The sequence below is a fragment of the Cetorhinus maximus genome, chromosome 5, assembly GCF_964194155.1.
Source record: "Cetorhinus maximus chromosome 5, sCetMax3.hap1.1, whole genome shotgun sequence".
NCBI lineage: Eukaryota > Metazoa > Chordata > Chondrichthyes > Lamniformes > Cetorhinidae > Cetorhinus > Cetorhinus maximus.
In genome coordinates, this window is record NC_135883.1 from 141487497 (window position 1) to 141503221 (window position 15725).

At 42.1% G+C, this 15725-nt stretch overlaps 1 protein-coding gene across 1 annotated transcript in view; it reads right to left on the reverse strand.

Moving 5' to 3' along the window:
• Positions 1 to 15725, reverse strand: part of ak9 (adenylate kinase 9) — a 359309-nt gene that overhangs the window by 280362 nt on the left and 63222 nt on the right. Inside the window, exons 10-13 of the mRNA XM_078542572.1 lie at positions 12515 to 12616; positions 11539 to 11678; positions 5601 to 5781; positions 2483 to 2627 (exon numbers count right to left, since the gene is read on the reverse strand). Coding sequence (XP_078398698.1) covers positions 2483 to 2627; positions 5601 to 5781; positions 11539 to 11678; positions 12515 to 12616 — 568 coding nt within the window. The remainder of the gene's footprint in view (positions 1 to 2482; positions 2628 to 5600; positions 5782 to 11538; positions 11679 to 12514; positions 12617 to 15725) is intronic.

Genomic DNA, 15725 nt, shown 5'->3' on the forward strand with positions numbered 1-15725 from the left:
TCTACCTCTCTACCTGTCCCTCCTCCTTCAAGATGCTCTACCGTTTAAATTTACTTCTTTGACCGAGCTTTTAGACACCTAATAAGAACATAAGAAATAGGAGCAGGAGTCATTCAGCCCTTCAAGCTCACTCTGCCATTCAATGAGATCATGGCTGATCTACTTCAACACTATTTTCCTGCACTCTCCCCCAAAAACCTTTGAGAGTGGGGTCAAGTGAAAATTTAAAAAATTAGCTTGATAAATTTGTTACTCAAGGAAATTAGGGTTAAGGGTTACAGGACCAAAGGGGATATAAGGAGTTAGGATACAGATTGCTCAAGGCCTATTTAAATGGCGGAACAGGCTAAAGATTTTCGACAGTTTGTTCATGCATGTTCTCTTGTTTCTATATCTTGTCACTTTCTCACCTATCTGATGTGATTCTACAAGATACATGAATTTGAGTTGGCATATTTAAAAATATCGGGAAATTCCTTCATTGGCTGCCTTGATGCCACAGTCAGGTGATCCAGTCAATCAAGCCATAATAGGTAGAAACATTTTAGGTTTAATGCCTGCTCTACACGGAGTTCATTCACCTCAACTGGGTTCGCAGTAACAGAGCTACAACTGACCTCAGGACCCCTGAGTAAGAGAGGGGAAAAAGTTTTATTCTGATTTCTCTCTCATGAACATTATCCAGGATAGGCATGTGCCTGGGCATCAGGAGTGTGCATTGGACTGTGATATTCCTGAATCAAACAGTGAGCTAACACACACTGTAATGACTTACACATGAGTAATGTTCAAGCTGGAATAACTATTGGGAATTAATTGACCCCCACAGAATCAAGAAAATAAAAAGGTGGGAAAGGGAAATAAACTGGTAAAGGAAGCAAAAAAAAAAAAAAAAAATTACAGTAAGTTCTCGTTTTAAGGTGCTGTGCTTTAAGTGGATTCGCTATAAAATGGTATTTATGTCCTGTTTCCTCCCTGTAAGATCTCACCATAACATTTGCTCCAGTTCCACATGTCATCAAGTTAGTGCCATTGTACTGTAGTGTAGTACTGTATTCAAGGCAATATTGATTTTGCTAAAAGAGGCATCCAAAGCCAGAATTTTGGTTGAGACTTTTGAACCACTTTTTTTTGTGTTTTTTTTCCCAAACAAAAACGTGGAAGATTTAAATTTGATTTCAATTTTGAAGTTTTGCTGTGGGTGAGGCTTCTAAATCACTTTTAAACATGAGCAAGAAATACCCAGTAAGTGGTGCTAGTGTGCCTGCTGCTGCAAAAGCAGCAAGACATGCCATCAGCCTAGCAGTGAAATTGGATTTATTTTCATTCATGAGATGTGGGCATCGCTGGCTAGGCCAGCATTTATTGGCCATCCCTAATTGCCCTCGAGTAGGTGGTGGTGAGCTGCCTTCTTGAACTGTTGCAATCCATGTGGTGTAGGTACACCCACAGTGCTGTTAGGGAGGGAGTTCCAGGATTTTGACCCAGCGGTATTGAAGGAACAGCGATATATTTCCCAGTCAGGGTGTTGTGTGGCTTGGAGAGGAACTTCCAGCTGGTGGTGTTCCCATGTGTCTGCTACCCTTGTCCATTTAGATAGTAATGGTTGTGGGTTTGGAAGGTGCTGTCTAAGGAGGTTTGGCAAGTTCCTGCAGTGCATCTTGTAATTGGTGCACAATGCTGCCACTGTGCATTGGTGGTGGTGGGAATAAATGTTCATGGATGGGGTGCCAATCAAGCAAGCTGCTTTGTCTTGGATAGTGTCAAGCTTCATGAGTGTTGTTGCAGCTGCACTCATCCAGGAGTACAGGATGTTTTAGAACAACTTGTGGCTGGAGAACATGCAGTTGATATTGCCAAAGCACTTGGGAACCCCCTATGGTGCATCAGCCAGGTCTCCCCCATGCCAACATGCCCTACATTGAGGTTCTAAAATCACTGAAAGCCACCTCCACTGAAACGCTGTAGGTATGTCCTCAAAGCATCTCTGAAGAGGTAATACATCTCCCCAGCCCATTGAGACAGAGTGGAAGTAAGTCATCCCCGAACCTGAGGGACAGCTAAGAGAGAGAGAGAGAGAGAGACACTGGTGAATGTTATCTAATTTGATTTCTTTTTTTTAAAAACAGGATTTCTTTTATATTTAGTGATTTATTTTATTTTGCAAGTTACTTCAGTTAGGAATGCACAGTACTGCACACGTATGGTACAATATTTTAACGCGTACGTTGATATTTTCTGGATGAGAAACGTCCAACAGAACCTAACTTCGGCTTTGACATTGATTCCTATGGGAAGCTATGATTAACATGAGGTTGGTTCACTTAAAAGTGGTGATTTTTAGCAAAGTAACCACCACTTAGTGAGGAATTACTGTAGAGAGCTCAAAAACAAAAAAAGCTATGTATGAAAAATTAAAAGGCAGAATAATTGAATCTTGATATGCTTAAAAACTAGATTATAAAAATGTTAACTAATTTACCTTGAGCTTCCTCTAACATCATTTTTTCCAGTTGATCTCTAACAGTAAGTAATGCCGATTGCAGTGTTTCTACCCGAACTCGTTCAATATTGTCAAACTTCACTTTCTGTCGCTGTGGCTCCAAAAGCTGAAACATGTCCAGAATCTGAAATATTGATTTTATAGCAGTTACTATTTGAATGATAAGATGGATTTCTAAGCTTTTGCATTGGAAACTAGATCATGCATTCACTACCTTTGACAGTAATTTTTACAGATAATAGAAGACCTGCAGGAGTAAGAGCATCTGGCACTTTTTTCCTCCAAAGATCCTCTTGCTGGTAAGATCAACTGGTGCTAGAACAACTTGATGTACTTCCTCATTGTTGCTCCATATCATCAGCCTAACTGTAACCTATGTACACGCTACAAACATAACAGATCTGACTAAAAATCTCTCCCCAATGCCAACCAGGAGTCCTCAGTAAAAGTTGTGCTATAGGCAGTGGGCTTAATCCAATTATCCTAACATCATCCCCCACAGTACTGATCCAGTGGAGTTCCTTCAAAATTAATATTCAGCCTGTTGAAATTCCCCCCTCATTGACTTGGGACATACTTAAAGGGGCAAGCTCTTATTTATTGCTAACAGGAGTATTGGAGGTGAGTGTTGCTCTAGGTGGGCATTTATTACAGCTGGTGAGAGGTAAAGTGATCAGCAATGACCGGTAAATTAGGAGCTTAAATAATGGTAATACTACATGTTCACAGGGATTCTGTTTTGTTGTTAAAGTACCTTAGAATAAAAATGAACTTGCTTCCTTTGGCATGAACCATCTTTCATACAGCACTGAGATAGGAAATTAAGTACGCAATGTCACCAATATTATTGTGACACCACTTCCGTGGTGTGCAGGGCTGCTTAATAATCAGGCATAACAAAACCTTGAATATTTCTAATGTCCCCTTCCCTCTCCCAATTGTCATAAAAGGGAATCTCTTCGGATTCCTTCAAGCATCTTCCAAATGACGGATGTCAAGCTGCATGACCTGTAGTTACCTGATGCTGATGTACTTTTTTTTTTAAAAAAAGGATCTATATGCTACCTGGAATTACCTACTGAACTATTGAAGGTATGGGCAAGGGGCTCACAAAAGCACCTGTCCCAGTTTTTTTACTCATTCTTAAACCCCTATTGGTTTTGAGCTTTCCTAATCTTTCCATGATGACATACTACTGTGTCTGTTTTAATATTTATAGTGCTACTCAATTCAGCTGGAGCATAAGCATCATCAATAGGGCTAAAGACTGATATGAAATAGTTATTTGCAGTTCTGCAATAACCTGAGAATCAGTTTGCATCTGTCGCAAATTGTCGTTCAGTGCCCTTATACAATCTATAACAATCTTCTGACATGGCTGAATAGGTTCTTTTACTATAACCACAGTTGTGCACAACTTTCTTTTTCTTGAGGGGGGGGCGGCGGGAGCAGGGCAGGCTTTTCCATTGAGGTTGCTGTGGCTGGGGGATTGAAAAGTGCCGCCTTTGGTGTGCAATGGTGTTGGGGGGGGGGGGTGGGAACTGAAGCTACGATTGTAGAATTTTGCACAGTTGCAGGACTCCCTTTGGTGACAGCGAATATTTGCTATCATGCAGCACAGGCAAGATCAATTTGTCGAGGGATTTGAGGCACGGCAGCCAAAAGGACAAAGAAAAGCAAGTAGAAATGTAAATGCGTGAACGCACATGTCCCCTTATTTCTCTGATGACTGCTTGTGGTCCGTCCTGCAGGCATCATTTCACAAATGCAAGTTACTATTTCCATTGAGAGGTGAATCCTTCTTCTTCACTGCACGTCTGTCATGTCCAGGTGGTTGCACCTTATTCAGTAGGTTCTGTCAGCAGGATAGTGGCAACTCCATTAGCCCTTTCTCCTTCAGAAGCCTTGCTGGCCTACAACCCCTTCAGGGGGTGTTGTTTTTGGTCGTGGGCAGACTCATCTCTGGCCAGCCAGTCTCCTCTCCCTTCCTCATCTGAGAGAGAGTCCCATATTTAAGTTCTTGGATTGCTGAGGTGCAGACTGACTGATGATATGACCAGCCTGTTAGTGGCTCTTTAAACTTTAAACAGAATGGTTCTGAAAACAATCAGAAAGTCAAAACTTGGGCAATAAATATCAACTTCTACCTCCACACTCTTTGCTCTTTCTGCAGTCTTATATCTCAACCTGGATTGAAAAGGTATTCATTGAGGACCCCGCCTGTCCATGTGCCAACTGTAAGACCGCGTGAGCTGCTTAAAGTCACAGCGCATTACCATTCTAATTAGTTCAGTTGCCCCTTTAATTGATGTCAGATGGGCTACCAACTTTTGGGCCTGCCCATCTCCCAAAATATCGAGATGATGTCAGGATCTCCCCCCGATATCATCACAATCTATTTTATGCTCCTTGGGAGTATCATGCACCCACCCGCACACAGCAAAATTCAGACCAATGTTGATGTTGTTCTTCAGAGACCTTGATATGCATCCATTTGCAAGTTGTCCAAGCTTCAGCAACGTGGAGAAGCATGGGAGAGATACTGTTCAAAAAAATTTGAGTTAAGTGTCTAATCTGATACCATGATTCTCAAAAACTTTTTAATTTACCATAGGCTGAGCTAGCACATTGGATTTGGTGGTGTCCGTTTTCATCAATGTCAGCTTTTTGGAATAGATAGCTTCTAAGATATGGGAAGTGAAGGGCATTTTCTATTTCCTCACCATGAATTGTAATTGAAAGTATTGGAATTGATACATTTAGTGATGGTCCAAAGCAGGGAACTTTCTGTTTCAGCTGGAGGATTAAATAGATGTGGGAAAGAACTGTTGAATTCAGATTGTACAAGTTAGTTTCAAATCACAGGGCTGCCTCACATTTAAATCTGCCAGTCTAACTTGTGACTAATTTCATGCCCCTGTAAATTGGCTACTGGAAAGAGGTGATTACGGTTATCATGATACCCATACTCTCACCTAGAAGAGGGTCCTCAGAGAAACTTTGGAAATGGGTGTCAATGCTGTTGCCAGTAAATCAATATGTAAGTGGATAAACTCTACACAATAATCACATGGTGTAGAATGGAGCTCTGCAATACCTTTGCATCATATTTCTGTGCAATCAATTTGCATAGAGTGGTCTTTCCTGCAGATTTTGGACCCAATATTGCAACCTTACAAGGTGGACGAGGCTGTGGAGGGAGAAGATATGGTCGAGGATTGGAGATAAACCTTTTCAAAGTTTCTTCAGATGAAAGGAAATACATTTTGTCCAAAAAGCTGCAAAACAGATAAAAATTATGAACATTTGGTGCATATTTGAGTTTGAAACTGAATAGGCATAGAGTAAGCTTAATGATAAGATTCTGTTATGTACCCCCTACAAAACAAGACAATGATAAAAGTAATATATTCTATCGGAGGATATGTATATGCAATAACATGAAAATCTTAGTGATTTCAAGGAACCTAGTATAAGCTGGCAATGATCAAATGGAATTTGAGGCCGCAATATTAATCCCACAGGATGGACGGCAGATGGTTAGAAATTGAATTACAGGAACACGGTCCCAATTTGCCACGCAGGTACTGGATCAAAATCCTAGAACTCCCTTCCTAACAGTACTGGCTGTGGGTGTACCTGCAGCACAGACTGCAGCAGTTCAAGGCGGCAGCTCACCATCACCTTCTCATAGGAACAGAAAATAGGAGGAGTAGGCCATTTGGCCCTTAAAGCCAGCTGCACCATTCAATATGATCATGGCTGATCCTCTATCTCGATGTCATACTCCCGCTCTCTCCCCATACCCCTCGACTCCTTTAACATCTCAAAATCTATTTCCTTCTTAAATATATTCAGTGACTTGGCCTCCACACATTCTGTGGCAGAGAATTTCACAGGTTCACCACCCTGAGGTGAAGAAATTTCTCCTCATCTCAGTCGTAAATGGCCTACCCCGTATCCTGAGACCGTGACCCCTTGTTCTAGCCCCCCACAGCTAGGGGAAACATCATCCCTGTATCCAGTCTGTGCAGCCCTGTCAGAATTTTATACATTTCAATGAGATCCCCTCTCATCCTTCTAAACTCCAGTGAATACAGGCCTAGTCAACCCAATCTCTCCTCATACAATCAGACAATCCTACCATCCCAGGAATCAATCTGCTGAACTTTCGCTGCACTCCCTCTACGGCAAATGCATCCTATCTTAGGCAAGAAGACCTAAACTGCACACAATACTCCAGATGTGGTCTCACCAAGGCCCCGTATAGCTGCAGTAAGACATCCTTGCTTCTGTACTCAAATCCTCTTGCCATGAAGGCCAACATACCATTTGCCTTCTTAATTGCTTGCTTTCAGTGATTGGTGAACAAGGACATCCAGGCCCCTTTGTACGTCATCATTTTCCAATCTATCAAAATTTAAATAATACTCTGCCATTCTGTTTTTCCAAACAAAGTAGATAACTTCACACTTATCCACATTATACTGCATCTGCCATGTATTTGTTCACTCACTCAATTTGTCTAAATAACCTTGAAACCTCTTTACATCTTGTTCAGCACTCACATTCCCACCTAGTTTTGTGTCCTCAGAAAACTTGGAAATATTGGATTTGATTCCCTCATCCAAACCATTGATATATCGTGAATAGCTGGGGCCCAAGCACTGATCCCTGTGGTAACCCACTAGTCACTGCCTACCACTCCAAAAAAAGATCCATTTACCCATTTATTCCTACTGTTTCCTGTCTGCTAAACAATTCCTGTGCTTTAATTTTGCACACTAACCTCTTAAGTGGGACTTCACAAAAGCTTTCTGAAAATCCAAATACGCCACATCCACTGGTTCTCCTTTATCTATTCTACTAGTTACAGCCTCAAAAGACTCCATTAGGTCTGTCAAACATGACTTCACTTTCATAAATCCATGTTGACTTTGTCTAATCCTGCTGATATTTTCTAAATGTCCTGTTACCACATTCTGTATAATGGACTCTAAAATTATCCCTACTACTGATATTAAGCTAACTGGTCTGTAATTCGCCGTTTTCTCCATCCCTCATTTTTAAAATCGTGTGGTTACATTTGCCACCCTCAAATCTGCTGGAACTATTCCAGAATCTACAGAATTTTGTATACTCCCTAGTTTTTTTCTAATTTTGGATGATGACAACCAACCACCTCCTTTAGTACCCTGGCATGTATTGCCTAGTTATGTCCTGCACACACAGCAGGACAAATCCAAACTGGCCAATTGCTGCCCCATCGGGCTACTCTCGATCGTCAGTAAAGTAATGGAAGGGGTCATCAACCGATATTTGCATAATAGTAACCTTCTCACTGACGCTCAGTTTGGGTTCTGCCAGGGGCACTCAGCTCCTGACCTCATTACAGCCGTGGTTCAAACATGGAAAATACAGCTGAACTCCAGAGGTGAAGTGAGTGACATCAAGGTAGCAAAACTGGAGTCATTGGGATTCAGGGAGAAAACTCTCCACTGGTTGGAGTCATACCTAGCACAAAGAAAGATGGTTGTGGTTGTTGGAGGTCAATCATCTCAGTTCCAGGGCATCACTGCAGGTGTACCTCAGGGTAGTGTCCTAGACCCGACCATCTTCAGTTGCTTCATCGATGATCTTCCTTCCACCGTAAGGTCAGAAGTGGGAATGTTCACTGATGGTTGCACAATGTTCAGCACCATTCGCAACTCCTCAGATACTGAAGCAGTCCATGTCCAAATGCAGCAAGACTTGGACAACATTCAGGCATGAGCTGACAAGTGGCAAGTAACATTTGTGCCACACAAGTGCCAGACAATGTCCATTTCCAACAAGAGAGAATCTAACCATCGCCTCTTGACATTCAATGGCATTACCATCGCTGAATCCCCCGCTATCAACATCTTGGAGGTTACCATTAGCCAGAAACTGAACTGGACTAGCCACATAAATACTGTGGCTACAAGAGCAGGTCAGAGGCTAAGAATCCTGCGATGAATAACTCACCTTCTGACTCTCCAAATCTTGTCCACCATCTCCAAGGGACCAATCAGGAGCATGATAGAATAGTGTCCGCTTGCCTGGATGAGTGCAGCTCCACAACACTCACGAAGCTTGACACCATCCAGGACAAAGCAACCTGCTTGATTGGCACCCCATCCACATTCACTCAATCTACTACCAACGCACAATGGCAGCAGTGTGTACCATCTACAAAATGCACTGCAGGAACTAAGACCTCTTAGACGGCACCTTCCAAACCCAAGACCACTACCATCTAAAAGGACAAGGGTAGCAGACACATGGAAACACCACCACCTGGAAGTTCCCCTCAAAGCCACTCACCATCCTGACTTGGAAATATAATCGCCGTTCCTTCACTGTCGCTGGGTCAAAATCCTGGAATTCCCTCCCTAAGAGCAATGTGGGTGTACCTACACCATATGGACTGCAGCGGTTCAAGAAGGCACCTCACCATCGCCTTCTCAAGAGCAATTACAGATGAGCAATGAATGCTAGCCTAGCCAGCGACACACACACCCCACGAATGAATAAAGGAAAAAATACTCTATTCACACTGAAAGTCATGGAAAGCAATGAAACAGGGCTGAAAGTGAATGTAGTTGAAGGACACAAAATATAGATTGCAATAGAGATCTGTATTGTTGGACTGAAGGCATGGTCCTGATGTGTTCAGTGGTTGGACTATATTCATCTTTTACATAAATGTTCAAGATAGGAAACCAAACGTGAGATTGTCAAAATTCAGTAAACAAGACAATCCAGTAGAAACTAAGAATGCAACTATGGATTTGCAGATAAATTTGGATGACATTCAAATTTGCACACTGGTGAAACAATATATAAGTACAAATAGATAGAACAGAATTAGCAATAAGTCATTTAAATAGAAATCCAAGAGTACAAGTGAACTAGTTACTTTCAACATAACTTTGGAAAACATAGCAGTGCATTGTTAAAAAGTGAATCAAAAGATGGGCTACAGACTGAACAGTCTGAAAAGTCTACTGAGTTGATGCCGTGGCTGCACCGATAAAACTACACTTGAGTGTTGAATGGGCTGTTCTGATTATTACAGGCAAATTAAATGCACGAGCATTTGGGAGGTGCTGAATTACAAGGCTGAGAAGAGACTTACAATGAAGTACTCCCTTAATAAGTCTATATGATGGGCAAAAACTTTGAGATTTAACCTCACTTTTATAGAGTGCCTTATTCACATCTCTGAGGACATTAATAAACAGTAGTCACTGTTGTTCTGGAGGCAAACAAGGTAGCCAATCTACAATTAGAAAAGGCTTGCATTTACATAGTGACCACAGGATCATAAAGCACTTTACAGCCTTCTCCTCCTGCTTCAGATACCATGTCTTAAGAGAACATTGGGACCCATGGACATCCATTTGATTGGTCCATGATTATGCTTGGCAAACTGGTTTTTCTGTTGCCTTCTGCAGTATGGTTGAGCAGGAAACTCTCTCACTCTTACCAGTTGCCATCAAGTGTATTGGAAGGATTTACAGGCTGATAATCAACCTCTTTGGCCAGGTTATGAATGCACCTTCCATGGCCATCAAGTCCCAGAGTGGGTCTTGAACCCAGAGCTTCTGGCTCAGAGGTGGGGATGCTACCACTGTGTCACAAGACCACCACTTTACAGCCAATGAAGTGCATTTGTGAAGTGTAGTCACTGTTGTAACATAAGGAAAAATAGCAGGGTCTCATTAACATAAACATTGAAATGAATGACCAGTTATGTTGTTTTCAGTAGTGTTGGCTGATTATGAAATACCAACTGGCAAAACTCCCTAGGTCTGCCTTGTAAAATGTTATAGAACTTTTAATGTCTACCTAACCCGGCAGATGGGAACACTGTGTAATGAATCATCCAAAGTATATGGCCTCCAACCATGAAGTTCCCCCTCTATACACACTGGGGTGTCAGCCTATATGATGGGCAAAAACTTGGAGTGAGATTTAACCTCACAATCTTCTCACTCAGCTAAGACTGCAAAATAACTGAACTGAGCTAATACAAGTAAGCTTACTCCGAGTGGAAGGGAGATGCAACCTCTGTAGCCTAAGAAGAGTTAAAGGGGGAAACCTAGCTGAAGGCCTGGAATTTCATCCTCGAGGCAGGAAGTGGGAGTTGGGAAAATTCCTCGCTCGCCCCATCCACCTACAAGGACAAGGTTTTTATGTTTTTATTGTTTTTGGTGAGGGGTAGGTGGAGGGGGTGCATATTGCAGTTGGCCCAGCCAACCCAGGAAAATGTTTGGAGGCAGCTACAGGAGCTGTTGAGTGTGGAGGTAGGCTGTTTAAAAGGCCCGCCTTGGTGCTGTGGGACTTTGTCCCAGAAAGGATAAACAGAAAGGCCTCCAGCCCTTACCCCTCATATCCCCTCATTCTCCACACAATCCCCATGCTCCATCCACACCACCTCATGACACCACCCAGCCCCTCATGCCCCCATGCTAAACAATGCCCCCAAAATAAGCCCTATGGCCCCCTCATGCCCCATGCCAACAAATGGCACTTCCATGCCCATTCACCTACTATACACTGTATAGAAGCAATGAACCCTTTAGGTGACATCCTTATAGGATGTGTTTTTAAAAAAAAAAACTTTAAAAAAATTCCTTCACAAAAATAGCTTTTACTACAGCCTGATAAAACTGTCAAACATCCAAACCCTTAAAAAGTTTCAATTGCAGAAACTGCAATCACTTAAACCTCTAATGAACACTGTGAAACTGACTGAAGAGGTCAGCGGGCCAGAGCTGTCCACCAAGCAATATTTTCTCTGGAGCTCAGATGTTTGTGTGTTCTAATGGATTTCTGGGCTCTCAGCCACAAATACATCAATCAGATTCAAGGAAATCATGAAATAAAACCACTTTTTTCTGTAATATGATGGCGGCACAAATAGCTTTTTAGATTATTTGTAAAGTGACAAGAAATTCCTAAAGCTTTAAAATTATGAAAATATCACTGAATGATTCCTAAAATTGTACCTCGCAGAAAACTGCAATTTGCCCATAACAAGATTTCCCTCAAATAAAGATACAGGACATGTTCGACCCCACTTGCTCCTACGCCAGCGGTATCCAGGTGCTATACGCTTCATTGATGCAACAGATCGGAACAGATCATCCTGTTTAGGGACGTAAGAAGAATATTGTTAAATCATTTTGGTGCAATATCTCCTGTGCAGATTCAGAGCTGGTTTTAGCACAAAAAACAGTGTTACTCATCAAGAGAGGCCAGGGAGGGGGATCGAAGTCTAGAACAATTGGAGGATGGGGGATTGTGGATGATTATCAGTGAGGATAGGGGATGGGTGGGTGGGTGTATGTCTGTGACATGCAATCTTTAAATGGAATTGAGGAGGTAAGTAGATTTCATTAATTATCTTGCCTACCAAATTACCTTGCAGGCCTACCAAAGTATGACCAAATTAATCTTTCATCTCACATAGGATGAAAAGGGCATGTAAGATAAGGGACCATTTAGTGATAAGCACAATTTGTAGATCAAATTTTAGAAACCCAAAGAGCACCCACAACATCTACAGGTCAACGTTGACCCAAGATATTTTTCTGTGCTAGAGACGAGACATCAAGGAGAAGGCTATGAATTTTCTCTGTGTAAATCCAAGCTTTGCTGACACCCAACATAAAAATGTAAAAGGAATCAATCAGCACAAGTTTCAGGATCAATTTGATCAAAAAAAATGACACCAACTGAACATGCATACAATGGATGAGAGTCAACTTGGTAGGGAAAAATAAGCTACTACCTTCGGAGTGTGATATTCTTTAGTATGACGTTCTTTGAACCAGTGTATCCTTTTTCAATTCTGTTAGAGCGGTTTCTCCATGGCAAGGATACCTAGTCTATCCTAGTGATAGCAATGCCGAGTGTGAAGAGGAATGGGGAATTGAAAATAAATTGAAAAAAAAAGTTATTTTTCCCGACTAGATTGCTCACATCATCAAGTTCTTCTGATGTTTCTTCTTCCTCCTCATCGTGTAGATGCTGTACGAGAGCTGCAGGTTGTAGGCCCAAGAATTCCAATTTATACATCACTGACTAAAAAGCAAAGGAAAGGAAAGCCCCTGAGCAAAATAAACATTTAAAAAGAATACTATGCTGAACACAAAAATTGCAACAACAACTACATACCCATAAATTATGTGCATTTAGAACAGTATTTTATAGTTTGTATTCTGTTTTCAGTAAAGATAAGTTTAAAAAAAGATGAGGCATTCTCATAAAATAATCACATCAACTTTTCATTGTGACTTTTTCAAATCCTGAAAATTAGTACTGTACCTTCTACTACACTGAGAACACGACACCTCAAAAACACTGCTCCAAAATGAATGCAGAAAATTGTTAAAATGATGGGAAAAATAGGTTAAAATGAATAGACTAAAACATCAGTCATAATTAATTTTGAGGGAAGAAAATAAAGATTGTTTTATTTTATTTTAAGTGGTAAGTTACCCCTGCGGGAAGATGGATACCCTGATCAGATCATTTCATGCTGTATATCACGCAAACTCATGAATAGGCCTAAGGCCGTCACTTTCGGCCCTGAAAAGTCCCCAGTCTGCCTCAGATTACCCTGGAGGGACAAGGTGTCTTAAAAATTTGTGCAACAGGCGAAACTAGCCATAGCAACACGAGTGGTATTTGCCACTAACAGGATGCTGTCATCAAGACAAAACGACGTTCTACCTATTACACAAATGAGTAATGTGGTATATGAATTTCAGTGCCAGTGTGATTCTAGATATGTAGGCCGTACATCCCAAAGACTGGCGGATCATATCAAACAGCCTGTCCCTTCCGCTGTTCGCACAGGCAAGGTACAGACCGTACCCAACCAATCCATGCTTGCAAAACTCAAAACACAATGTTCAACACTAGATGTGATTCCATGATTGGACAACATTTGTTAAATAATCCTCAGTGTGCTAAAAATCACGCTGACAACCAATTTAAGATTTAGGGTATGGCGCATTTGCATGTACTGGAAGCTGCATATATTACACAGAGCCCTGTTCTTTGCAGACAGAAAGAACATGTACACACATTGCGCCTGTTTCAGCTAAACAAAATAAGTGATCGTCATTCGCTGGTTCATTCCTCAGGGCAATGCCTTGACCAGAGTCAAGCTGCCTGGTTTAAATTTCAAACAATGCTTGGCAGTTAACTGTCAGTCACCATTAACTGGTGCATTCTCCATGGCACCGCCTCTACCAATCAGAGTCCACTTGCCCACCAATCAGCACTCTCTTCTCATACAATGTAAAGTTATTGCTTTCCCTGACATTGGTATTCTTGCAATTGCCTTGATGAGTGCAAGATGAAAGGTTTTCACAAAATGTCTTTTTTGAGCAATACTAAAGTTTATTTTATTGTATTACTTAGGCTTAAATTAGTACAGAAGTGGTAGTGGTAAGAGGCATTAATTTAAAAATGAATGCAGAAATTAATTAACAAGTTAATCAAAACACCTTAAGGATGGCAGGGCAGGTGATGTGTTACAGTTGCAATATGTGGGAGCTCGTGGATGTCAGTGTGATTCACTGTAATCACATCCACAGTAAGCAGGAAGAATTTTCTAGTCCTGCCTGCGGCAGGAATTGTGGCATGCAGGAGCAGAAAATTTGGGGTGAGACCAAAAGTCGAATTTCCGCCAGCGGGAAAACAAGTTGGACTTTTCCCCTAAGTACTTCCATGATGGCCTAATGGCAGGTCAACTTTCATGATGATCCATGTCGGAAACTCCATTCTAGTATCATGAATTATTAAATTCACAACTCGCCGGAATCACTTACTCCATCCTAATTATGTGCCATGCCATTTGGAAATTAGACTGGGCTGAATCACAACCCGATATAAGTGGCATGCAAATGCCCACCTTCACTTCACTCATGACTTTGAGGTGCATACAACATTGCAAGCCTACTTGCAACAGCACTGATCTGACTTGTCACTGCTCTGTGCCAAAGCTGCTCTCTCAGGCAAGACATGGGGTTCGCAGGCAGGACTGCAGTCTACCAGCAGAGATCAGTGTAATCAATGTCTCACACACGGTGGTCCTGGGGGTGACTGGCTCAGTACTGGTCTGCAGGTGGAATAGTCAGGGGAAGGATATGCAGCCTGTAAATGGGGAAAACGTAATAAAAGAAGGGTGGGGGTACTCAAAGCTCTTGTGGGGGTTGGGGGGAGCAGGGCCTCTATGTAATCATGCACATGGCTTCAAGATGGAGGGGTGAGGTCCACATGGTGTGTGGGGACATCCAGTGATGGGTTCAGGGGTTTTGTGGGGGGGGCAGGGATATCTGCAACAATCACTTTGGGCACCAAGGTTACTGGGGGGAGGCTGGAGAGTGACTGGAGGGAGGTCGACCTGCACATCGTGGGCTTCCAGGATGTTCAATGGGACATGAATGGTGACAGGGGAGGGTCAAAGCTGGTCTGGAAGTAGAAGTGCAGCATCACCATTTGGAGACCCCAAATCAATGACAGTTTAAAAATGAAACCAGAAAAGAATCCCCACAGGGGAGTCTGAGCGGAGCCCACGACTGGACTTAGGGGCCCTTTCAGCAGGCAACCTCATACATATTAAAATTTCAACATGGAGATGAAGGCTCAGCTGAGAGAACTCATCAAGACTTTACTGAAAAGTTAGAGTTGTAACCAGTAACTCCTGATGCGCTTTTACATGACACTACACTAGACACTGGAGTCACATCAGAGGTGGTCTCTTTGAACATTCACACATCAGAGGAATGTGGGATGGGAAGAGGCAGCCAGTCATTAAGGGAGCACAGCTGCTGAATATATATCCATGAAGCCCTATCAAAATCTGCAAACTGCATTTGACATGGGTCACAGGGCATAAGGCATCCAATCATTAAAAGGTGCGAGGCAGGGATAATCTCAAATCCAAATTAGGCAGTTTATGAGTGCCTTTAGTGAGACTTTAAATTACATGGCTATGCTTAACCCTCTTCCATCCTATATAGGATTGAGATGTCAAGTTGTTGGGGTGGCTTCTTAAACACATATGATCAGTAAGGGAGCACCTCAGCTACAAGAGTGGAACAGGGAAAGGCAGTTAGCACAAGCACAGTCCAAGGGCATGACATTGGCTTTCTGGCTTGGAGTGGGAGGTCTGTAATTT